We start from the raw sequence: 26,217 nt of genomic DNA, 5'->3' as shown, positions 1-26,217 counted from the left end.
GCAATTTAAATGCTTAGGTTTAATTACCTATAAACTGAACGTTTACAGTAACCTGTTTTGACAGAATTAATTTCGTTGCCTGGTTGTTGTGCTATTATTATTCTTCAAAAACATCTGCTGTTGTTTGCATTTGAGTTGTTTTCCTGTTTTCTAAAACACTTTTACTTCTGTTGAGAGTATCCTATGTGGTCGTATATCTGAGAATTTTTTTCCTTCCCATTAGGGTCTTACCCGGTGTCACATCTATTAAATTATTTCACAGATTGGTTTCCATTCCTTTCTCATCTCTTTAGACATTAGGTTCTGTTTTCTTATCAGTGTCTTCTGTTTCCCTCGAAAGTTTCCCATTGTTGGCTTTTAAAAAGTGTTTCTAGGGCTTGATAATGGCTTATTGGGAGAGACCTGAGTTATGGGGGGCCTGGTCATGGATTCTATCATTCTGTCTCTAGACAGACCAGTTCCAGGACCACAGGTGACCCCTCTAACTCCTTGTTACCTACTCCACAGTGACCAGTGCACATCCCTGTAACAAGGGCAGCAGTCAGAGAGTGAGTTAAGTGTATTTACAAAGCAGAAGGTGGCAGCCAGAGTAAGTCTATTTGCAAACCACCCCCAGTCTGGAAGACCAACTAAGTCAATAGTCTTATAACAGAGCAGGAAGACAGCACTTTATCTTATACTAGACATCACAGTAGCCTTAGTAAAAAGGAGATGAAGATGAAAGTACTAAAAATACCTTTGCGGCTAAGTGAATGTGTACTTGTAGAGGTTTAGATATGAAGTGTGCCACTTGAGTCATTCATATAGACTTCTTGACCTTTCTTGAGAAGTGGCATGTAAAAGGAGTGAGCTTCTTAGATGAAAAACAACAAGAACAAGTTTGCAGTAAATATTTTATAGTTCTACAGTCATAAATTCCTTCTGACTTTTTGCCTTCTGATTTACTGTGGCTCTAGCTTGTCTGAAATGTGACTGCCATTTCCTCTGTAAAGACTTCCTTGATTCTCTTGGTCACAAGTGTTTAAATACTCCTTCTACTGAAACTATGTGACACTTGCTTGGGGCACCCATTATATTTTACCAAGCTACGTGTATATTTGTATGTAGAGAGAGGGATTATGTCCAAACACATGTAATTGATAGATCTTATATTAAAATATAAGTACATCTGAATGTACTCCTTTGCTAGGGTTGCCCTAACAAAGTACCACAAACTGGGTGGCTTAGATAACAGAAATGTATTGTCTCATAGTACTGGAGGCTAGGGGTCTAATATGAAGGTGTTGGCAGGGTTGCTTCCTTCTAAGGGCTGCGAGGAGTATCTTCTCCATGCCCTTTGCCTAGCTTCTGGTTTGCTGGCAATCTTTGGCATTGCTTGATTTATAGAAGAAGCTTCCCAATCTCTTCCTTCATCTTCCCATGTAATTCTCTCTGTTTGTACCTATCTTCAAATTTACCCCCTTTTTTAAGGGCTTCAGTCATAGTGGATATTAGGGCTCATTCTAATGACCGCATTTTAACTTGATTACCATAAAGACACTGACTCCAATGAGGTCGTGTTCTGGGACTTCAACATGTCAAGTCATTCACATTTTTAGGGGGACACGGTTCAACTCATAACACTGGATATAGACACATGGTCTGTTTTCTAAGACGTGATGCTTCTTGACTACAGGGATTAAGCCTTAACTTGTCATTGTGTCTTCCCCAGAGCCTAGCAAAGTGCCTCTGACGTAGTAGACAGCATGGTACTTGTGGGATGAATTTATGGCATTGCTAATCCACCCTAAAAGCCACCGTTTTGTTGAGCAGAATTTACGTTGTATGTGTGGCTCATTCCACAAATGAAGAAGGAGGATTTAGGGGATAAATTATTCTGTGTTGCAGCCTTACCAGGGTCTTCATTACCTCCTTCAACTTCTTCCTTTAGGATCTCATAAGCCTTGTTTTTCTCAGCCTAGAGAGATGGCTTGAATCTCCTCGCAGATACTATCTTGGGACCTTCATGAAAATAGAGACAGAATGAGATTTCAGGGCCATTGCTAATTGAAAGCCATGGAAACCAAATTAATTGTAACATGAAGGCTGTTGTCTCACACACCCACAGGTATACATTGCTCCTTAGGAGATGGTTAGCTTGTGTTTTCTTTTCCCTAAGAATTCTCTTTCCGTCTTAAATGACATATCACCCATTACTTTTGAATGTTACCAAAATTGATGGAAGAAAATCAAACACTATTAATGAAATTCTTTTGTTTTTCAGTTTTTTCTTATTTGCCAGATGTAAAACAAACCTAGATGTGTCTTTTTAGTGGAATTTCAATGTTAAAAGGAGAATCATGGGTATAGAACATGAGAACATAGGAAATTCATGTTTCTTAGAAAACATGGAAACATAAGGATTCCTCATTCAAGAATCTAGGCTTTTCAGAAGTGAAAATTAAGTTTAAAAAATTAGGTAGTTCTTCAATGATTCTTAGAAAGGTATATCTCTAGGAAATTTTTTTTGAACTGGCTTTACACTCAAGGAAGAAGTTACTGCAAGAATTAAGACTCAAATTTCCTACATTGAAGTTGGGGGAATTTTTTGTTGCAGTGTGTATTTAAGAAACACATTAGGTAGGAGACTTTTGGGATTTCCTTCTGCCCCAGACAAAAAAAGAGAAGAAAATGGGGTTCTTTTAACTCAGTATTGTGTTCAATAAAGTTACTAGACCCTGTGTTTATAAAAAATGTTGTGATTAAAGCACGTATTATTCTAGTGAAAGCTAATAGTTCTAAGCAGAAATAAAGGGGAGAATCCCCAGAAAGACAAGTTTATTTCTTCATTGGTTTATTTATTTGCTAACAAGAGTACGTGGTACATCTGAAGTGCGCAGAACGCTACAAGTGCGTTGGTAGGAGTAGGTTTTATTGGGACATTTTGTTAAGCTCTGGTGGGGCATGGGACTAACCTCTGATACTCAATACAGATAAAGGCAGCGGGTGATCTTGCCTCAAGTCCATCAGGCTGTCTTTGCCCTGAATCATGATCTTTCATTCAATGAGGATGTGGTTTGTGCCTCAGACACACAAAGAGCATGAAGTCCTAGCCGTCTGAGTCTTACAGCCCAGTAGGGTTGAGAAACAGGTAAGCAATTAGGATACAGTGGGTGACACAAGTGGCTGTATGGATGAATCAGTGAACCACTAAATGAAAAGGTGGGTGTCATTTGAGACACCATTTTTGAGAGTGGAAGAACATTCGTTATAGAACAACTGTTTTTAAATTTTTATTTCATATTGGAGTATAGTTGATTAACAGTGTTGGGTTAGTCTCCGTTGTACAGCAAACTGATTCACTTATACATATACACGTATCTATTCTTTTTCAAGTTCTAGCGCACTTACATGGCATCATATTTAGAAAACTTTTAGAAAATTCTCCAGAAACTTAGAAAATTGGAGAACAATTTTAGAAATCTTCAGAGAGCTCCAGGAGGAGCAGCACGTGGACAGAAGACCTTCAGAAAGGCAGGCAACTGACATTTGCGTGTGTGTTTGTTTTTACTAATGATCTCTGTATTCCAATATGCTGTATTCTCTAAAAAAGTTTGTTTTTTTGTTCATTTGTTTGTTTGTTTGCTTAGTGGGAAGGGAATCAGTTAGTCAGCACAGTGCACTGTTATTACACTTCCTCTCTCTCCCGCAGTCAGTGTGTGTGCATGCCGCCCTGAGTCCTGCTGCCTTAGTTTTTGCTGACCCAAATCGTTTAATGTCACCAACTGAGAACCACTCTCAACTTCCTGACTTTTATGCATTGTGGATGTGAATTGATTCCTCTAAAGTACGGAATAAGAGGGTGATTTTGGGTATTTATAAGTGTTGGGGCCAACACTGACATTATGCATTGGAAAAAGTTGCATGCAAGTTTCTTTCATCTGGGTTGTAGCTCCCACACTTTCTCTAAATCTGTCCTTGCCCTGAATATCTGAGCGGATGAGTAATTAAATGATCTGCTTTGGAAAGGCTAATTAATTTAACCATTACTCAGGGACTGTTGCCCCCGATCTCCCCATCTGCCCACTCCACAGGCACACCTGGCACTCGGCATTGTCCTGCCTCTGTGGCCGGCAGCTCCCCAGGATGCCTGTGTAGGCGGAGAATGGTTCTAGGCCTCCGGGGGGAGCAGACCTGCTCTCTTCGCACACACACCAGGTTGCCACCATGCTCTCATTCTTGGGGCCCGCTCAGAAATGGGGAAGACTGATGATTTATTGAAACTTTTCTCTAAGATTTTAGAGTGTGACTCTCTGCCCCAAGGTGTAAATGAGGGTAATCATTTATCTCATTTCCTCTTGGGCATTTGGTGAGATCTTGGTAGGGAAAAATATGGGGAGGGGGTGGTGTTAATTGAAACAGAATGTGCGCCTGAGCATAGGTTTATATGAGGAATTTCATTCGTATTTTTCTTCTACTCGGCTGGAAATGTAGGTTCATAGGACTTGGATTCAGTGTGTCCTTGAAAAGTTAGATCAGTGGTTTTCCCATTGATTGCTATGGAAAGGGTCAAGGATGTTTCATCCTTGGACACCCCCATGATTTCTTGCATTATTGTGTTCCCGACCAGGGTTCTTGCCTCCTTAGTTAATAGAAATTGATCGGAGGCCAGACAAGAAATGCAGGCAAGGCTTTATTGGGGCCCCTGCTGCAGCAGGGGGGAGCGAGAAGAAGCAACAGGTTCCCTTGCTCACTCGTTCCCCGAGGCGGGCCAAGCTGGATCCTAATATGGGATGAAGGTAGGGGTGTGCCTAGGGGTCGGGCTGGAGGGGGGCCTTAGGTGGTCTGCCCACCCCTTTGGTGGTGTTGTGTGCAGCATGCCCAGTACCCTGCTTTTGCTCCCTGCTCTTCAGAAGTGGCAGTTGGGTTTTTTTGGTCTCTTTGTATCTTGTCCATAATTTGCCCTATCTGCGCATGCACACATTTTTAGTCCCTTATAGTTTCTTTGTATTTTTTTGCTGGACAAGATGTTTGTCCAGGTGCCAGCATTGTAGCAAAGGGTCCCAGGTCCCAGGTCCCAGCCTGTTTCAATTGATGATTCCTTCTCTAGCAGTAGAGGCGGTGGTTAATAGGTGATGATAAATACAGAGGCACAAGTTCTAGCAAATGAGATTTTAACTAAATAAGTATTCATCACTATTTTGCAGATTTGGAAAAACATGCATGGTTGTATTTAAATTTAACAGCTAAGGCACAGTGGGCATGTTTCCCAGCCTACTTGAGCCTCAGTTTCCCCGTGGAAGATGGGTGTCACTGTACATCAGCGCTCAGACTGTGTACTGGGGGCTCCAAGGGCCCTATGACTTTTTCAAGAATTCAGAGGTCAAAACTGTTTTTCTAAGAGTACTAAGATGTTATTTGTCTTTTTCACTCTCATGGGCATACAGTGGTTTGCCAGAGGCTTTTCAACATGTTAACATTGCAATATCCTGAGTACAGAAGTAGATACGGGAATCCAGATGTCGTTTTTGTTAGCCAGACATGAAAGACATTAGCAAAACTATAAAACACTGCCATTCTTGTTACTAATTTTTGTTTTGGAATCTATAGTTGTATTTCACAATTATATGTTGTTTACCTGTAATGGAATTATTATTGTTATTTCAAAGAAATTAATATATATAGTATTTGTATTTTACTATATATAAATATATGTAAATTAATATATATTTAGAGTCTTGGTTTTCATTTTGAATACCGTAAACATTGATAGATATAGCCCACATAAACAAAAGCTCTTTGGAGTCCTCAAAGATTTTTTTTCAGAGTGTAAAAAGTTCTAAAAAAAGTTTGAGAAGCATTGCTGTGTGTCCTGGAAATGATAATAATACCTACCTCATGGGATTGTTGGAGGTTTAAATATTTCATGTATCTAGAACCGTGCTTGACATACTAACTGTTCAATAAATATTAACCATTCCTCTTATCTTTTAAAATTCGATATGATGTATCGGAATGGAAAAGGCTGAAGACATCGGTCGAGTGTCTCTGAAAAGTGACCTGGATAAAACCATGACCCAAAGGGGCAGAACTGGGAACTGAACTGAAGTCCAGTACCATCACCTGCCAAACTTAAGGAATTTAGGGAAGAGTGGAATCAAGACCTATAATAGAGATTCTCTATAATTAAAAGACTTGTGGAAACAGACCTGTTTTTCTATATGACTTGCCAAAAAGCATGAAATTTGAAAACTAACTCTCTTAGAAATAGGAGAATGCACCTTCCCATTTCAAGGCAGTTTACTTTCTATTTTTTGATAAAATCATTACCTAACATTTATTTTAAAAGCTAGCTTTGAATACGCCTTTGAATACCCAGCACTCACGTTATGCTTAGTGCATCTTATGACACAGGTGTGCCTAGGTATGCGTTCTGTCTGTTAGACCCTGAGCTCTCTGAATTTAGAACCATCTTATTTATCTTTATTTCCCAGTGCCTAAACTCATTAAACTCAACTTTAAGTGTTTGCTGAATGAATTAGAATCTCCACCATCATTGGATTACTGTATATAATCAGCAGAATATTCCAAATAAAGTAAAATAGAGATAGATGTATATATTATATAATACATAAAAATAACTGAGTTTTAAATACTTTAGAATATAGGAGCTTAACCTAACGACCAAAACTAACATGAAGGTCCAGTTTGGGGGGATAGTAGAAGATTCTTTAATAGCCCAATCTCTTTCCCACAGTAAAGGAAATGGACTTCGGGTTTGTAAGATGCCCCATAATGTTTTTTTTCTTTTTAAATACATGTGTGAGCCTGCTTAGTTGTTCTGCTTTATTTTTCCAGAAGAGTCAAGTAGAAATTGTACAGATTAGCTGGCAGAGTATTTAGTGTACTGACAGCTTGCTGGAGGTGCGTTTCGATTGGCACCCTTCAAATGCATTGTGTGTATAGAGCAGTTTGGGGTGACGAGACTCACAATGAGTAGAAGTAATTCTCCACACTCACGCTGAGTGCCAGTGCGACCCTTCCTCCAGGGCAGCCTCATGGGGGTACCATCTGCCTGGTGGAGAGCAGGGCTGCACAGTGGCATCATCCTTACCCATTCAGGATGGGTGCAGGGCTTCCTTGAAAATGGCAACAGAACACTGATTTGTCTCCAGACAGGCCTGCCTTCCCCACTCCTACAACAGATGGCTGTTCGGTGCCCTGAAGTCGGACGTCTCCACACATCACAAACTGAATACAGTCCCCCTTCGAAAGCTGCTTACCCCTCGGGGAACATTTTTCCAAACATCCAAACCTTTGCAGGTCTTTTCTGGCTTTTACAAAGGCCAGCATCCTGTTGGTATCATTGTAGGCAGTCTTTCCATGGGCTTAACTTGTAGATGTATCTGTAGTTTTCTGAAGATCCATGGTTCACATAAATAACTTTGTTTATTATGATCTTTAGTTGAGATTGTCTGCGGCTGCACTGAAGGATTTAGAAACCTGGGACTAATTCGCCATTTGTGCATAAAATTGAATAAAAATGTAGCTCTGTTTCATCCTTCTTGGAGGGAAAGATTCTCTTTGCATTTAACTGAAAGAGAAGTAAGTGTTGTCATCACTTTTGTTTTATTGTGTGTTTATTCTTTATATCCTTCTTTTATTCCTGTTCTGTAAGTAAGGGTCCACAGCTCTTGATAAAATATCTCTGGGCATTTGTTTTGCAATCATAAAGTCAATACCCCCTTCATAATGAGCTACTGGCTTTGCTACAAACACAAAACAAAACAGAGACATATTGCAAAAGCACAGTTGTCAGTTTTTAGCAGATGAGCGAAGACCTTCAAATAGGAACACAAGTATTTAGGAGTGTGTTTAATTTGCCTTGGGTAGCATGCAAGGCAAGGATTCCTTATTTTTTACACAAAGCTGTTTTTAACAACCCCGAATTTGCATAAAAAAGATGATGGTCCCAGTTGGTTTCACACGTATATTGGGACCATGGGGGTTTGAAGATATGGTTTGCCAAGGGACTACTAAACCCAAGAGCAGATGAGATTACTGTAAAAAAAAAAAAAAAAAAGACCCATTTATTTTTAATACTTTAAGTTCATAATTTGAGCCCAGAAATATTAACATCTAGAAATCCTAAGAATTTGATTGTAGATAATTTCACCCATTCAACTCCATTACTTCCTTAATTTTAATAAAGAATGATAATTCTTCTTTCATACACAAAAAAATACTATTCCTACTAAGAAAAACTCCTGCTGACATAAACTGCACACACATGGAATACCAAAAACTTGAAAGATTTGGGAGACACAAAGTATTGAACCTCAAGAAAGAACCTTTTTGGTGTGTTTTAGCCTTGAAACCCTCTTTTCAAAGGAAATATGATTCAGAGGCCTACTACATAAAATAGCTCCTAGTACCTAAAATTGTGGTGCCCCTCCTGTAGTGCCAGTGGAACTGGCACTGGTCTTGTCCACCCACCCTGTAGAAAACCCTGTTATTCGGAACCCTTAGAAGTCTTTGCTCCATGACATCATATATGTTGCATTTCCTGAATAAATGATTTAGAACAATGACAGAGCATGGACCCAAAGAGGCATTTGTATTTGTATTTGTTGGTCATGCAAATTGTCCTTCACCACCAGGCTGCTTTGAATGAGAGTAGATCCCATAAAGTAGACTAAAGCGATTTTCCAATTTGTAAATTAGGATGACCAGAGAGCAGGGTTAGGGTTGGGGATTATCTTTCCTGTGACCCAGACTACTCTGAGATTCTCCACGTTTGTGTCACACATTTCCACGTGGCTGTTTGAAGTCGGGCACATCTCTGCTCACGTAGCGGTAGGTCAAAAGTAAAGTTGACGTTTCTAGTTTTACATATTTTACTCTCTGTTGCACCAAATCAAGTGGCTAATGTGCTACCACTTCTGAGATGTTGGTTTTCTATGTTGGTTCATTCATACTTTATTGAAGGCCAAAAAATAAAATGTGTGGGCAGACTACAAAATTTTATGATTTAGTAATATTTTCCTTCTTAAAAACTATGTAATGGCTAAAACCATTGGAGTTTTCTTTCCAGTTGAACGGAATAAGATTTGACAAGCACCTATACCATGTGATATTTCCTAATAGTGTGATAAAGGAAATCTATTTTAAGGATAAAATAGTGATGTTCCTAACCTTTACACTGTATTAGAATTATTTTTATTATTTAGTAGGATGATAGTGATAAGATAGACTCTTGTTCTGTTTCTAGAAATGTCTTTTTTGTGCTAAACTGCTCTTCTAAAAAATTAGTAGGCTATTGGTATATATATTAAATCTTTCTCTGAAGATTCAGCAATCAGAAATGATGATTCCAGGAAATTTTCCAGAACGCCTTCCGTTTCTAGTTCTGTATCTGTCTTCGGGGCGAAATTCTCAAAGTGTGGGCCTGGGATGCTGGGTGCTTCCAAGACCCTTTTAAGAGATCCACAACGTCAAAACTATTTTCATAAGCTAGTATTTGCGTTTTTTTCCTTACATTCTTTCGTTGGTGTGTAGTGGAGTTTTCTAGAAGCTATATGACGTGCTCTCACAACAAGTTGAATGCGGAAGCAGATATGAGAATCCAGCTGTCTTCTGTAGAGCCAGATGTTAAAGATATATTTGCACAATTTTAAAGCAGTGTCACTCTTCTTATGAAATTTATTCTTGTTTTGGAATATAATATTTTTCATAAAAATGTTTTACTTATGTTACCATGGATTTATTAATTTTTAATGAATTTATAGGTAACTATTTTTTAAAACTACCTGTTTTCATTTATATATGGTAAATATCTATGAACGTAACCTACTTGAACAGAAAGTCTTTTGGTCAGCATCAGTAGCTATAACCCATGTAAACAAGCTCTTTTGGGTCCTCAATAACTTTTCAGAATGCAAAGGGGTCCTGTGGCCCAAATATATGAGAACTGCTGTACTATTATCCCCTCATTCAGTGTCCTTATATAGGAATTTACTTTGTTGACGCTTTTACTCAGATATTTACCTGGTAGTCCATGGAAGCTGTGCTTATCATAATTTTAAAATGTGTGTAAAAAGCTTTTGTGGCCAACTAGAACCAGAAGGTGCCCTGTGGGGATCATTGTGTATGCGTGTGTGTGTGTTGTGTACTCATAAATGCAAGTTGGTAGTTATTAGAAATTCTATCATGCTGGGCAAATTGGTATTAGATTCTGTGTCTGATTCCTCACTCAGCAAATCGCAAACATTTATTTTGTTTCTACTAAATGGCCCTTAGTAGGTGTTATAGAGGTGGACTAAATGTGATCTCAGCATTCAGGGCAGCAGCTGGTACAGTGCTATACCACAGCTACACCACACTACACCGACTACACCACAACTCACCACGTGCAAAAATGCATCAGTCAGCAATTTTGGCTGCCACCCTTGTGGTCAAGGAGGAACTTATTTAGAGGAAAAGATATACTAAATAAACAGTCAAGGAAAATATAAGACAATGTGGATTAGAGTTTAGACTAGAAGTTAAATGTCTCCGTATTCAGTATACAGAGAAAACAGTGAGTTCAGGTATTGTTATATTAACTTAATTACCATCCTTAGTACCAGAGTAGCTTCTGGGTTCTCTTTATTTAGTTTCATGGAGTTATACATCCCAGTGAGAAATAATTTATAGATTATTTTGGTAAAAATTTTGACAGTGTAATAGTAAACCTTTCAATCCATGAATGTGGTGTGTGAATCCATGAATGTGGGGGGGGTGTGTGTGTGTGTGTGTATGTTTATGTGTATGTATAAAATCTCCTTTAATTGTTCTAAGCAGTGTTTTCTGGTTCCTATGTAGCAGTTTAAGTCTTTTATTACATTTATTCCCTAAGTATTTTATGTTATTACAGATTCTTTAAACTTAATTTTCCAGTTGTGTGATGCTAACACATAAAAACATAATTGATTTTTGTAAATTGACTTGTATCCTGTGACTTTGCTAAATTATTAGCTGTACTGTTGTTTTGTAAATTCCTTAGGATTTTCTGGTTAGAAAATTATGTCATCTGTGAATATAAACGATTTTACCTCTTCCTTTTTGTTATTTGTGTCTTTAATTTCTTTTTCTCACCTTATCAAACTAGGTAGGAGTTATGCCATCTTTGAACTTTCATAAATGAGATCATAAAATATATACTCTTCTGCATTTGCTTATTTCTCTCAATGGTATTGTTGTGATGAGGGCTTGATTATTCCTTCTCAGTAGTTTATGGTATTTCAATGTATAACTGTGTTCAGGTTTATCCATTCTATTGTTAATGGGTGTGTGCATTTTCAGTTTAAGGTTATTACAAGTAGTCCTCCTATAAACATTCTAGTACATGCCTTTTAGTGAACATATATCCGAGTTTCTGTTGAGTTTATACCTCAGAGTGGACTTACTGAGTCATAGAATATAAAGTGTGTTCTTCTCTATTTTTTTTGTCCTCATGAGTATTTGCCACGTGTTTAATTTTCATATTAAGCCAGAAGTGTGTCACATTCTTCTCTTCGCTCTGCCTTTTCATCTGCTCATCGGGACTTGGGTCAGAGAACACGTGTAGGCTCTCTGCCTTGCTTACCTCTAAAAGAGGCATGTGACCCCATCTCTCTCTGGCTTCTTCCTGCTTACCTTTTTGCCCCTCTCATAGGGTGTAAGCACAGGTCCTGCTCTAGGCTCCCAAAACTTGTATACCCCAAAAGTCTCCTGACTCTAGTTTTCCTCCTTCTAGTCTTCTTTAGGTGTTTATTCAGAGAGTGAACTGTTCCTACTAAAAAGCTACTCCACTTTAACCAAACTAAAATATTGGGTTGGCCAAAAAGTTCGTTCAGGTTTTGTGTTAACATCTTACTGAAAAACCCAAACGAACTTTTTGGCCAACCCAATACATGCCTTCTTGATAGTCTTGGGCATTTCAAAGACACAAGCAGTTAGAAGGGGAGAAATCCTCTCCCTTCTCTGGGATTCAGGTTGCTTCCTCTCTGTTTGCACGTAGCTGAATCCTGTGTAGAGGGAGGGCTGAGGGATGCAATAGCTTCACACCTCGATAGCAGTAGAGGATTTCAGAGAAAATTCTTGCTCAAACTAAGATTTGAGACTTACTGGAAGAGTTCACTTATCCCTACTTCATCTCTCAACTGTTTTAAGAATAATTGAAAAGCTGGCCAAAATGAAGATATGTCACTTTACAAAAGTAGTCTTAAAATTTTGGTTAATATTAGATTTTTTTTGTAAGAGAAATCAGAATTGCAATTATAAAGGACACAAAATGAACCCTGTTGTGCACTAAAGAATACTTAAATAATTTGACTTTCAATTCCTTATTTTCATATTTCCTAGACCCTGAAAAATGACATGTAGAATTTTTTTTTTTTTTTTTTTTTTTGTGGTGCGCGGGCCTCTCACTGTTGTGGCCTCTCCCGTTGTGGAGCACAGGCTCCGGACGCGCAGGCTCAGCGGCCATGGCTCACGGGCCCAGCTGCTCTGTGGCATATGGGATCTTCCCAGACCGGGGCACGAACCCGTGTCCCCTGCATCCGCAGGCGGACTCTCAACCACTGCGCCACCAGGGAAGCCCGACATGTAGAATTTTTATTTAGGTTTTGAGCTAAGGAGAACCTAAAGTTTGATTGTAATATTACTACTTACCAGTTGGAGGCTCCAAGACTGAATCAGGAAGAAATAGAAAATATGAACAGTCCATATGTTATTTAGCCTCTCTTAGCCTCAGTTTCCACATCTTTGAAATGGGGATAATAAAACCTATTATAGGGCTGTTTTCAGGCTCATATGAGATCAGGTAAAATGCTCAGCCCCATGCCTGTTATGTAGCAAGTCTGCAAAGGACTTTCTATTTTTATTTCGAGAATGGTACAGAGTTACATTTTGTTTGCTTTATTAAATTCAGTATCAGCGCAGGGCAACAAAATAAATAAGAATAGCGAAAATATTTATGAGCAACATTGATACAGGAAGAACAACTGAAATATTTTAGCCATGGAAAATTTATTTACAAATGATATATGTTAATGAACTTAAAAGGAAGCTTTGAGTTGGCATTGAGCATTCATTTGGCTATTATAAAATCCAAGGCAAAAGATCTCTTTCATGACACACAGTGAAAACAATGCACTCATGACCAATCACTTTAAATATTTATAGAAAGTTTAGTGGAGGAAGTGAGCTAAACCAAGGAAGGGATTCCTCTGGAGACCTCAGAAGAATGTTTTGAAGCCAGGCCGGTGTACCTCTGCATTGAGAAGGATGGTCAACTAATCATGTGCTTTTGCTTCTCCAGGGAGAAGTTGGCTGTGGCCCGACTGCAGAGAGAAGTTGCCCAAAGGAGAAGTGAGGGGGCCATGGTAAGTCCCAGCTGGTCTGTCCTGATTCCCAACCTCCCTTCCGAAGTCTCTGGCTTGAAAGGCATTTTTGTCTCGTTAAGGATTTCAAAGGAAAATATTTGCTCGTAGCAAACTGAATGCTGTATTGGTAAATAATATGTTTAGAGTGCAGTTTAAACAGATCTGCCATTTGCTGAGAGAGCGGGAAATATTAATTGGGAAAAAGAACTCTTTGAGCTTTAAGGAGGATGTTCAAATGTTCAGAGGGTTGTACGGCTTTATTTCCTGAAGGTCCACTGGATGCCCAGGCTTCCAGCTGCGAGCACAATGTCCGTAAAGGAGCGCTCTCGGATTTTTCAGACAAGGACAGTGCAACTTAATTCAAGCCTCTCAGTTCTTCGAACCTGAAAAATAAACAGCCGAAAAGAGCACTCAGCTGTTTGCTAACGTAATTGTCTTTTATCGTCTTCCTTCTCTCCGCTCTTTGTGGTGTAGTCTCCCTGTCCATTTCAGTGTGTACCATTTAGGAAACTGATGTTTCCTTGTGTTTTGAATTGTACTAAAAATCAATATGGTTGTTCTGGCCTGTAGCAACGTCATTTTGTAGACTTTCTTTGCCAAAGTATCTGCCTGTGTGCCCCTCTAGTATCGGAGATGGCTGTCGGGGGACCTGGGGAATGGACTTGTGTGGGTTAACTGCTGCTGCTATCTCTGAAAAAAAAAATATGACATCAGATTTTTTCCAAACGTATAACAAAACAATGGCACACATGCAACTTTTCAGCTAATGCTTTTTTGAAAAGAGAAGCCACACATTTTCAGACCCTGAAAGCTGCTTGCATTTGATTTCATGAGAGTTAATTGACAATTCATCTGCTGAAAAGTGTAAGAAATTTGTAAAATAAGCTGGCCTTGAACTTCTCTCAAGAGGGAAGGCAGAGGGCTGGAACAAGAGGTTGACTGTTGAGTGGATTCTGGAAGGTTCCGTGGCCCTTGAGCTTGCTAAAGTACTTGGTGATCGTGTTGTTTGCTCTGCTAGTGATCTTAAGGCAAAGAGAATCTTGACTGTTCCAAGAATACGATGAAGCTGCTCGCAAGCATCTTTGAGCAATGACATGGGAATAAGTTGAAGAAAATGAAGGTTTAGTTAAACAGTGAACTGAAAATGTTCAATCTGGACTTTTACTGCATTGCAAAATGTTTCTGAGCTAGGCCATTCTGTAATGTTTCCATCTTTGTTCAGGCTAGCTAGCTCCTGTTCAACACTTCATCAGCTATGTTCAAAGTGAAGGTGAAGAAGTGACAGCTTTTCTAGGTCTGTTTCTTCATCCTTAAGATGAGGAAGTTGGGATTGTATGATTTGCAGTCCTGCGAATGAGCGTTTGTTCATGTAAAGTTTTGATAATGGGAAGATTTTTCTGGTAATAACTAAATGTTATTTAAGTTCATAAGAACAGGCCCCTAAAGAATATATCTTTCTGATTCTGATATTGAATGAGCCTGAGTTGAAATCATCTCAGACAGATAACTGTCGAGTTTTTCATAAAACGAAACCCCCTTTTAAAACGTTATAGAAGTCATTGTTCAGTGTAGAAAATACCCAGAAAACACAGGCAAACAAAAAGTGACTCTGGTTGCTCAAAAACCAACTTTGGAAAAGTTACCAGTGTTTTGTTACTCATCTTTAAATAATGTTAATGAAAAATCACGTTTATGTATTGACCGATTTAACAAGTAAGTTATGGAGCACCTAACCCTAACCCTACCCAGCACTGTTCTAGGCATTGGGGAAGCATCAGTGGAAAAAACAGGCAAACATCTGAGAGCTTACATTCTACTCGTTAGGGAGACAGATGTTTGATGGAATTACTGTCAGATGGTGGAGGCAGCTATGAGAAAATAAGATCAGGGTAGGGGAAAGTGGGATGCTAGGGGATCAGTATGAGTGTTCTCAGTAGTAAATCACTGAAGAGTTAGTATTAGAGGGACGTTGAGGAGGAGAGGGAATGAACCATGATGATAGTTCCAGCGGGGGTTAGCATTCCTGGCGGGGAGGTGAGCAAGTTCAAAGGCCTGCATTGCCTGAGGAACAGCGTGGAGAAACAGGATGGCTGGAGGGCATGAGGGAGAGGCTGAACAGTAGAAGATAATTCAGAGAAGTGACCGGGGCAGAGGAGTATGTCATCAAGGTCCCCAGAGATCTCTGGCTCATGCTCTGAGTGACAGGATCCACTGGAAGGCTTTTAGTGAGTGCCCTGATGCCATCTGATTTACTACTGTTCATACGACTGTTTCCCCCAATTCCGTAATTGATCACATCTCAATTCTTTAGAGACACCTAAGCCCTGATTTTTATTCATGTCCTACATTTTGCTTTTTTCTCCCTCTTTCTTGGTATTTTTTTCCCCTCTTTCCTTACCTAGTCGTCCCCCATCCCGAATTTTCAACTTAATTATATGCTTCATCTTTTCTGCTCCTAGGATTCATTTATTTCTGAAGGCCTGATTCTTTCAGTATCTGACAGCTCCTAAAATCAGGCAGTTCTATTAAGCCTCTAAATTTAATTCTTGCTGTTATGAGCCCAGAACTTTTGTCACGTTTTTAGCAGAAATGGAAAGCAGTTCATCGCAACCAGATCACCTTATGCTTTTAAAGAATAATATTCACAGTATGCTATGTTTTATCCACATGAAAGGAAAAATGGTATGTATGGAAAAAGTTATATAAGTATTTTCAAAATGCTATATAATTGAAGCAGATAATTATTTTAACCATCATCAGTGAACCTGTTATAATCAAAGTCTTTAATGCAAAACATGGCCTTTTAAAAATTTGACTATGCAATAAATCTTTCTACTTATAAGTTTTTAAGTTAGTACCCAAGGCATCATTTTTGAGAGATTTCTTCTTTTAACACACTGTTTATTTTGGAACAATTTTAGACTTCCATGAAGTCGCACACCTGCATACTCTTTAACCAGTTTTCTAGTGTTAATACTGACGTAACCATGGTGTAATTATAGAAACTGAGAAATTAACATTGGCACATAACTGTTAACTAAGTTCTAGATTTTTTTTTGGAATTTCACCAGTTTTTGCAATAATGTCCCCTTTCTGATTTAGGGTTCAGTTCAGGGTACTGCATTGCATGTAGAAAGATTTCTTTTTGCTGGCTGATTGACACATGTGGAAATAAGAAAGAATATGGATTTGGGAATGAGGCAAGTCTGGGTTCAAAGTCCAGCTCCATCAGTAGTTAGCTATATGACCTTGGACTCATTCCTTTATGGGTTTTTAACAATTCTGTCTGTGCTTTTGTTCTGTTAACTCAGGTCTTTATTTGGGAAAGCTATCTTTGAGTATATTATACGTTTCCTGTTTGTTTCTTTGTTCTTCCACCAAATAACTATTGCCATTGTTTTCATACTTACCTTTCAGTATTTTTCACAAACTGCTATAAGATCATGTTTCTCTTTATTCTGGGAGATTGTATTTCAGCTTGTGTTCTCTCTCACTGATTCGATTTACTGCAGGATCTTTTCTGTCCATAAGACTTTGATGTCATCTTAAACTTTGTTATAAGTAAAAAAGGCCCCTTCTACCCCAAGAGTATATTCATTCCCAGTATCTTCTAGAATGCATATAGTTTTTATTTTTCTATATGTAAATCTTTGCATATTCTAGGTGGAATTACATTGGTGTGAGGTAGGGATCAAAATGAGTGTTTGCCCAAATTAACTGTTCAATAAATGGTGTTGGGAAATTAACTAGTATCTAACCTTTACTGTCGCATTTACCATCTTCCAAATTCAATCCGTATCAATACGCCTCAATTACTGGATGGCTCATTCTTTTCTATTAACCTTATTTAGTCTATTCTTACGATAGCCTAAATTGTTTTAATTACTAGAAATTTGTCTATTTAATATTTTATAGGCTGAATTCTTTCTGATTATTCTTTTTTATCCAAACTTAAAAAGATAATTTTATTTATTGAACAGCAATCAGGGTTCATGAGTTAAAAATATGTATTTGGCTTTTTAAAAAAAGTATTTTTATATGTATTTATGACACAGGAGTACCTCAGAGACTATTTCAAAATGACATGAAAAATGGCTTAATATGTTTATTTTTTTTACATTTATATTAAAATTTTTTTAAAGAATGTCACTTCTACCACTGTGAGTTTGTCTTTGTTTTTTATTCGTATCTCAAGAACACTAATATTCTACCAAACATAATTTTTTAAATGTTTGGTTTAGTTATGCAAAGTTAACAACACTGTATGGTTCCTTTTCATCCCATTCTGTTTGGGGAAAAGAAGAATATCCATTTTTGATTACTCATCTCAAGACACTGAGGAAGCATAGTATCCCCATTTAACCTGCTGCAGGATTCCCTTCTTTCCTACAGCTGGATATTCAGACACTGGCTGGGTGTTACCATCCTGTACCATCAGCTAAATTCAGAACCATATCCTCTTGTCTTTTTTGCACAAGAACATCCAAGGAATAACTGTCAAAGATTAGGATATTTGACAGTTGTATCAGGAATTTGAGAAAAAGCAGAGAAGAGCTGGAGGAAGTAGGGAGATCAGAATCCTTGGACTCTCTGTGACTTCCTTGCTGGAGGATGGGGCAAACTTAGGTCAGCAGAATCCCTCACCAGATCTTATTCATTCATTCAGTGCCGCAGCATGAACAGCCAGCTGTGGTGATAACTGGAGTTAGCTGGATTCACTGATACAAAAACACATTAAAGAAACTTCATGCCTGTGGACCCACAGTTTCTAGTGGGTCTCTGTTTAACTGCAGGATTCTCTTCTTCAAGTATCTGCATAGTGTTTGAGAGCTTTAGTCCTAGTCTTATTTTTAACTTGTTGGTCCCCTACCCTGTGCAGCATGTGAGTTTATTTTCCCTCTTAGTCATTTGTAGATAGCAAAAGTCACAGTGTTAAATAACGGTTATTTAAACAAGAAGAGATAATTTCTTTTAACTTAAGAGACGCATGTAGAAATAGGGACATTGCAAGCAGCCCAGGTGATATTGCCTTGGTGAGTTTTCAGGATTTTGCCCAGTGTGCCCTTCCTCTTGGCATTGCTGCACAGCTGTGTTGTCTGGCTTCTGGTAGACAAGAGGGCAGCCGAGAAGGGAGATTCAGAGTTTGGAAACCCAGAAGTAAGGGGGCCTGAAGCTGTAGTACCTAAACATGTCAATTCCTACTGCTAGATTTCTTGGGGACAGGTGTTTAGTTTTGTTTCACAGCAGCGCAGTGGGTGATACAACTGATTTTCTAACTGCTGTCAAAGGAGGAGGGTTAGGATTACAGGGTGAACTAACCTATAACCTATTTTTGTGTTTCTTTTTCTTTTGAGATAAAATTGACATATATCATTATATTAATTTGAGGTATACAACATAATGGTTCAATATATATATACAGGTTTCCCCTGCTATCTGAAAAGAGAGCATTCCTATGAAACCTTTGGTAAGCTGAGACGGTGTAAAGCAAGACACAATTACCTTTTTTTGTAATAGTAAACATATGCTTTGGATTTCTTTTGGTTAGTGAAAAAAAGTACAGATGTAGGTCATTCATAAAAGTGAAGTCGTGCAAAGCAAACTTTTAAAAAGTGGGGGCTACCTGTATTTTGTGAAATGATCACCACAGTAGGTCTAGCTAATATCCTTCGCCACACACTTACAAACTGTTTTTCTTGTGATGAGAAATTTTAAGATCTACTACTCTCTTAGCAACTTTCAAATATAAAATACAGTATTATTAACTATAGTCACCATGCAATACATTACATCCTCAGGACTTATTTTATAACTGGAAATTTGTACCGTTTGACCCCCTTTACCCACTTTGTCCACCCCTCCCCTCTCCCTGCCTCTGTCTTTGTATCTATGAGTTTGTCTTTTTTTTTTTAAGATTCCACATCTAAGTGAGATCACGTGGTATTTGTCTTTCTCAGTCTCACTTATCTCACTTAGCATAGTGCCCTCAAAGTCCATCCATTGTTGCAAATGGCAGCATTTCCTTCTTTTTTATGGCTGAATAATATTCCATTGTATATACTGTATACTAGATTTCCTTTATCCATTCATCCATCAATGGACACTTAGATTATTTCCATGTCTTACCTATTGTAAATAATGTGGAAACAAACATGGAGGTACATATATCTTTTCAAGATAGTGATTTTATTTCCTTTAGATAAATACCCAGAAGTGGAATTGCTGGATCATATGGTAGTTCTGTTTTTAATTTTTTAAGAAACCTCCATATCGTTTTCCATAGAGTCTTTACCAATTTACATTCCCATTGATAGTACACAAGGGTTCCCTTTTCTCCACATCCTAGCCAACACTTACTTCTTGTCTTTTTGTTAATAGTCATTCCAACAGGTATGAGATCATATCATATTGTGATTTTGATTTGCACTTACTGAGTGATTAGTTATATTAAGTACCTTTTCATGTACCCGTTGCCCATCTATATGTCTTCTTTGGGAAAAGGTCTACAGATGTCCCTTGGAGATATTGTAGGTTTGGTTCCAGACCATTGCAAAAAAGCAAATATCACAATAAAGTGAGTCACATGAATTGTTTGGTTTCCCAGTGCGTATAAAAGTTATGTTTACACTGCACTGTAGTCTGTTAAGTGTGCAATAGCATTATGTATTTTTAAAAATACATACCTTAATTTAAAAAGTACATTACTGCTAAAATATGTTAACCATAATCTGACAACACAGGATTGCCACAGACCTTCAATTTGTAAAAAACACAAATATGAAACACAGTAAAGTAAGCACAAAAAACAAGCTATGCCTGTATTCCGATTTTCTGCCTATTTCTGAATTGAATTGTTTGTGTGTTTTGCTGATGACTTATATGAGTTCTTTACATATTTTGCATGTTAACTCCTTAACATATATATGATTGCAAATATTTTCCCCCATTTAGTAGGTTACCTTTTAATTTTGTTGATGGTTTCCTTTGCTGTGCAGAAGCTGTTTAGTTTGATGTAGTCCCCTTTATTTATTTTTCCTTTTGTTGCCTTTGCTTTTGGTGTCAAATCCAAAAAATCATCACCAAGATTGATCTCAAGCAGCTTACTGCCTGTGTTTTCTTCTGTGAGTTTTATGGTTTCAGGTCTTATGTTCAAGTCTTTAATCCATTTTGAGTTAATTTTTGTGTATAGTGTAAGATAGTGGTCCAATTTCATTCTTTTGCTTGTGACTGTCCAGTTTTCCCAACACCATTTATTAAAGAAACTGTTTTTTCCTCATTGTATATTCTTGCCTCCTTTGTCATAGATTAAGTGACCATATATGTGTGGCTATATTTCTAAGCTCTCTATTCTGTTCCATTGATCTATGTGTCTATTTTTATGCCAACACCATACTTTTTTGATTACTATAGTTTTGTAATACGGTTTGAAATCAGGAAGCATGATGCGTCCAGCTTTGTTCTTCTTTCTCAAGATTGCTTTGGCTATTCACATTTTTTTTGTGGTTTCATACATATTTTAGGATTGCTTGTTCTATTTCTATGAAAAATACCATTTGGATTTTGATGGAAATTGCATTGAATGTGTAGATTGCTTTGGGTAGTATGTATATTTTAACAATATTAACTCTTCCAAGCCATGAGCACAGAATGTCTTTCCATTTATTTGTTTTTTCTTCAATTTCTGTCATCATTGTCTTAGAGTTACATTTGGTTAAACTCGTTCTTAGGTATTTTATTATTTTTGATGTAATTGGATTGTTTTCTTAATTTCTCTTTCTGATCATTTGTTATTAGTGTATGTAAATCAACCGATTTGGGGAAAACTTGGTTATAGTCTCATGGGAAGCTTGGACGTGTCTCCTTGTGTTAACATATTGATGTTAGCAGCGGTCATGGCAGTTGAGTTTAAAGTATCATCCAAAGAAGAGAAGCATCTTGGACAACACACCATTCACAGTGTTTATCAGTAGCTGAAATACATCCATAATACATCTCTGGAAATAGAACCAGGGGTGTTTTTCTCTTGTTCACAACAGCCAACTTCATAAGTTAAAAAGCCAAGTAGACATGGCTTTCTAAGAGTTTAGAACAGTAGATGCCAAACTTTAGGACATGTTTCTGTATATGTGCTAAATTTTGGAAATAGGCCCTGCGTATTATTTTGTTCATTTATCTGTTCAGCTTATCCAAGAGAGAATAAAATGAAGTCATTGCTTTCATAAAATTTATACTATAAAATACTTATTGCACAAATACATCAATGTCGTACTTTTCATGATCTCTGTTCACAGTCAGTAATACCAGAAATCAATAATAATCCCTCAAAACAGAATAACTTTGAAATTTTTAATAAAATATTTTGTTATTCGCTTAAATATTTTTTTGAAGTAGAGTTTATTTACAATATTATGTTAGTTTTAGGTTACAGCAAAATGATTCTGATATATATATTTTATTCACTTTTAAGCAAATAAATTATAAGAGAAATTAAAAATATTTAAGCTGAATGAAAATGAAAACACTCTATTTACACAAACTTAGGCAGTGTAATTAAATCAAAACGTATGGTGAGATATACACCTTTAAATGTATGTAATAGGAAGAGAAAATATTTTAAATTAATCAGTCATTTAACTCAAGCAGCAATAAAGAATAATAAACATAAAGAGAGAAGAGGAAAGAAATAATGAAATAAAAAACAGAAACCAATGAAGTACAAAATGAAAAAATAGTGCAGTTTTCAGCAACACTAATTTATCCACATATGCATAAAAATTAGAAGACAATTAGACTTGTGACCACTAACTGGGTATTTGACATAAAGAATTATTGTCAGTATATAGATATAAACTTGATATTATGGTCATGTGTTTCAAAAGAGTTCTTACTGTTTAGAGATATGCAGAGAAATATTTGCCAGTGAAGTACTGTGATGTCTGGGTTTACTTCAAATAATACTGAAAGAGGAGAATAGCTGGACGTGTAGGTGAATCAAAATTGGCGATATTTGATAATTGTTGAAGTTGACTGTTTATTATACATTTTTCTACTTTTACAGATGTTTAAAATGTTTCACGATAAAAAGTTTCTTAACCCCCTCCTTCCCCGGAAAGCTGCCAGGCTCTGATGATTTTACAGAGGAGTTCAACCAAACCTGTAGTGAAGGAGATAATATTTTATACAAATTGGTGCTGAAAGAAGATGAAAGAAGTATCCCCAACTCACTGTTTAAAAAATAAAAGCTAAACTTTTCATTGGAGAAAAGTTATGCATTTACCAAACAATTGCACAGACAGTAGAGAGATTTCCTGTATGCCTCATACCCAGTTTCCCAATTATTAACGTCTTATTGTTGTATGGTGCTTTTGTCACAACTAAGGAACCAATATCGATACATTATTATTAACTAAAGTCCATTCATTGTTCCCATTCCCATCGTTTCACCTCATGTCCTTGCTCTGTGTCAGGATCCTCTCCAGGATAACCATTACATTTTCTCATCTTGTCTCCTTATGCTCTTCTTGGTTGTGGCAGATCCTGAGACTTCCCTTGTTTTTGCTGACCTTGACCGTTTTGAGGAGCCCTGGTTAGCTATTTTGGGACATTTGTCTCAGTGAGATTTGTCTGCTGTTTTTCTCATGATTAGACTGGGATAGATGTGGGGGAGGGAGACCACAAGCTAAAGTGCCATTTGTATCACATCGTATCAAGGTTGCGTATTATCACTATAACTCATCATTATTTAGGTGAACCTTGACCACGTGGCTGAGGTAGTATTTGTCAGGTTTCCACTGTGAAGTGTCTCTCCCACCACCCCCTTCCATACCGTCCTCTTTGGAAGGAAGTCTCTCTGCATGGCCCACGCTTAAGGAGTGTGCAGTCGTGCTCTTCCTCCTGAGCGTGCAGTATCTGTGTAAATTATTTTGAATTCTTCCACATGGGAGATTTGTTTGTTCTTTCCTGTTTATTTATTCAAGCATTTATATTACTATGAATGCATTGATATTTACTTTTATACTTCGGGTTATAAACCAACATAAACCACGTAATTTTGTTGCTCTATTTGTTCAGCTTTGGCCATTAGGAGCCCTTATGGTTGGCAATCTTGTCCCTCTCACACACTGTCGTCATTGTTTTTGTTTGTTTTCCTTGCCTTGCCTGTTTTCTTTTCTTTTTTTCTTTCTTTTCTTTTCTCTTTCTTCTTAGCACTTTCTTACTTTCTAGTTTTACAAGATAGTACAGGCTCATCTTGTATATTTCCCTCCCGCAGTCTTAGAATCGGCCATTTCTCTAAGGAACACTGGTTTTATTTAATGGATAAGGGTATTTGAAACCAAGATCTGGGCGCTAGGTGCCAACTCACTTTCATGAGGCTTATTTAAAGTGGGATTTATTCCAGGAACGCAATGATTGCTTGACATTAGAAAATCGACGGGGCTTCCCTGGTGGTCCAATGGTTAAGACTCCATGCTCCCAATGCAGGGGGCCCAGGTTCAATCCCTGGTCAGGGAACTAGATGCCACATGCCACAACTAAGATCCCATGTGCCACAGCTAAAGATCACACACACAGCAACGAAGATCCCGTGTGCTGCAACTAAGACCCGGTACAGCCAAATAAATATTAAAAAAAAAAGAAACTCGATTAAAATAATTGACGGCAGTTATAAACACAGAACAAAAACTCAACAGATACAGAGTAAAACATTTGATAAAATTCAATACCAATTCACAATAATTTAAAAAAAATGTAGTCAGCCAAGAACAAAAGGATGTTTTCTTAAATTGATAAAAGGTGTCCATGGAAAATCTTTAGTAAAAATTGTGCTTAATGGTGAAATGGTAGAAGCGTTCCTTTTAAAATCCATAACCAGACCAAGATGCTGCCTGTCACTGCTGCTGTTTATTTTTATACTTCTGGTCCTAACTAGCATATGATAAGTAAGTGATGTAAGGATTGGGGAAAAAGCAGTTTGTATTATTTGCAAATGATGATTGTCTAAATAGAAACTTTAGACAAACTTTTAGAAGATTGCTGGGTATAAGATGAATATACAAAAGTTAATAGAAATCCTACATATACATCATCAACTCTTAGGGTAGTTTTAAGAGACAGTACTTAAAATAGTTTTTTTTTTTTTTTTTTTTTTGCGGTACACGGGCCTCTCACTGTTGTGACCTCTCCCGTTGCGGAGCACAGGCTCCGGACGCACAGGCTCAGCGGCCATGGCTCACGGGCCCAGCCGCTCCGCGGCATGTGGGATCTTCCCGGACCAGGGCACGAACCCGTGTCCCCTGCATTGACAGGTGGACTCTCAACCACTGCGCCACCAGGGAAGCCCTAAAATAGTTTTTTTTAAAGGCATCTAAGAATAAATCTAAAAAGGAATACGTAAGATATTGATGGAGCAATTGTTAAAGAGTATAAAAGAGGAGAGATAAATTAGTGGAGAGATGGGCCATATATTCTTGGAAGGGAAGACTCAGTACCATAAAGGTATCCACTTACCCCAAAGTGATTTATATATTCCATGTAATTCTAATCAGAATCCCAAAGGGGTTTTCACAGAATACAAAAAGCTAATCTAATATTAATATTTAAAATGTAGGGGTTTTTTTAATAAATTTATTTTTTAAATTTATTTATTTTGGGCTGTGTTGGGTCTTTGTTGCTGTGCGTGGGCTTTCTCTACTTGCAGCAAGCGGGGGCTACTCCTCGTTGCGGTGCGCGGGCTTCTCATTGCGGTGGCTTCTCTTGTTGCGGAGCATGGGCTCTAGGCGTGGGGGCTTCAGTAGTTGTGGTGCACAGGCTCAGTAGTTGTGGCTCATGGACTCTAGAGCGCAGGTTCAGTAGTTGTGGCACACGGGCTTAGTTGCTCCGCGGCATGTGGGGGATCTTCCCAGATCAGGGCTTGAACCCATGTCCTCTGCAATGGCAGGCAGATTCTTAACCACTGTGTCACCAGGGAAGTCCCAAAAATGTAGGTTTAAGTATAGATGATATGATTTTAAGGAAAAGATAACAGGAGGTGTTGTATCCTATCACACATGAAGATTTATCATAAAGCTAAAGCAATTGAATCTGTGTAGTGTTGGGCAGAGATATCCAAATAAACCGGGAGAACAGAATGCAGAGCCTTGAGTAGGCCACATGTGAATAGGAATCTATAATGGAAGTAGAATTACAATTCAGTGAGGAAAGAATGGACAATTGAAAAAGGCCACTGTGACAATTTATAGAGTAAATTACACAATTTCATTGCTGAAAGCAACGTTTTAAGATTTTTAGAAGTAAATATAAGGAAATCTCCTTATAATATTGAAATAGGGGAGGATTTTATTTTAAAAAATAAAGGGAAAAAAATGAAGGAAGATAAAATGTACAAAGAATAAAGAGAAAGATTGATAAATCTTAGTACGTTAGGAATTAAAACCTTTGTTCAAAAAAAAAAAAAGAAAAGAAAAAGAGATCATTAGCAAAGTGAAAGAGTGAGCTCCTGGCTGGTATAAGAGATTTGCAAGGCAAACCAATAGGCAAGTACCATGACCATAAACATTTAAATTTTTCTTGTTCAGAAAAATGCAGAATATAGATGAAAACATCACTGGGATAACATCTCATGCCTATCTATTTTGAAACAATTTTAGAAGTCTGAAAATGCCTGTAGGCAAGCATATGTGGAAACTGGAACTCTTCTGTATAGTTGGTAGTAGTATAACTGATGTAAACATTTAGGAAGCCCATTTCATGTTACCCAGAAAGAAGAATGTGCGACACAGCCTGCGATCTAGGAATTCTACTTCAGTGCTTTGAACCTAGAGAAACTAACATA

General features: G+C 37.7%; 1 protein-coding gene and 1 non-coding gene across 8 annotated transcripts in view; both read left to right on the top strand.

Moving 5' to 3' along the window:
- NCKAP5 (NCK associated protein 5) overlaps window positions 1-26,217 on the top strand; it is a 1,039,671-nt gene that overhangs the window by 448,187 nt on the left and 565,267 nt on the right. For all 7 annotated transcript variants that reach the window (XM_033440354.2, XM_033440356.2, XM_033440353.2 and 4 more), the window contains one exon: window positions 13,322-13,385. In XM_033440354.2, coding sequence (XP_033296245.1) covers window positions 13,322-13,385 — 64 coding nt within the window. The remainder of the gene's footprint in view (window positions 1-13,321; window positions 13,386-26,217) is intronic.
- On the top strand, window positions 23,825-23,897 carry TRNAW-CCA (transfer RNA tryptophan (anticodon CCA)). The gene has a single exon. It is a non-coding gene; the product is annotated as a tRNA-Trp (tRNA).

The sequence above is a fragment of the Orcinus orca genome, chromosome 7, assembly GCF_937001465.1.
Source record: "Orcinus orca chromosome 7, mOrcOrc1.1, whole genome shotgun sequence".
NCBI lineage: Eukaryota > Metazoa > Chordata > Mammalia > Artiodactyla > Delphinidae > Orcinus > Orcinus orca.
The sequence above is the reverse complement of the archived record's forward strand: the minus strand, read 5'-3'. Positions and strand labels throughout refer to the sequence as shown.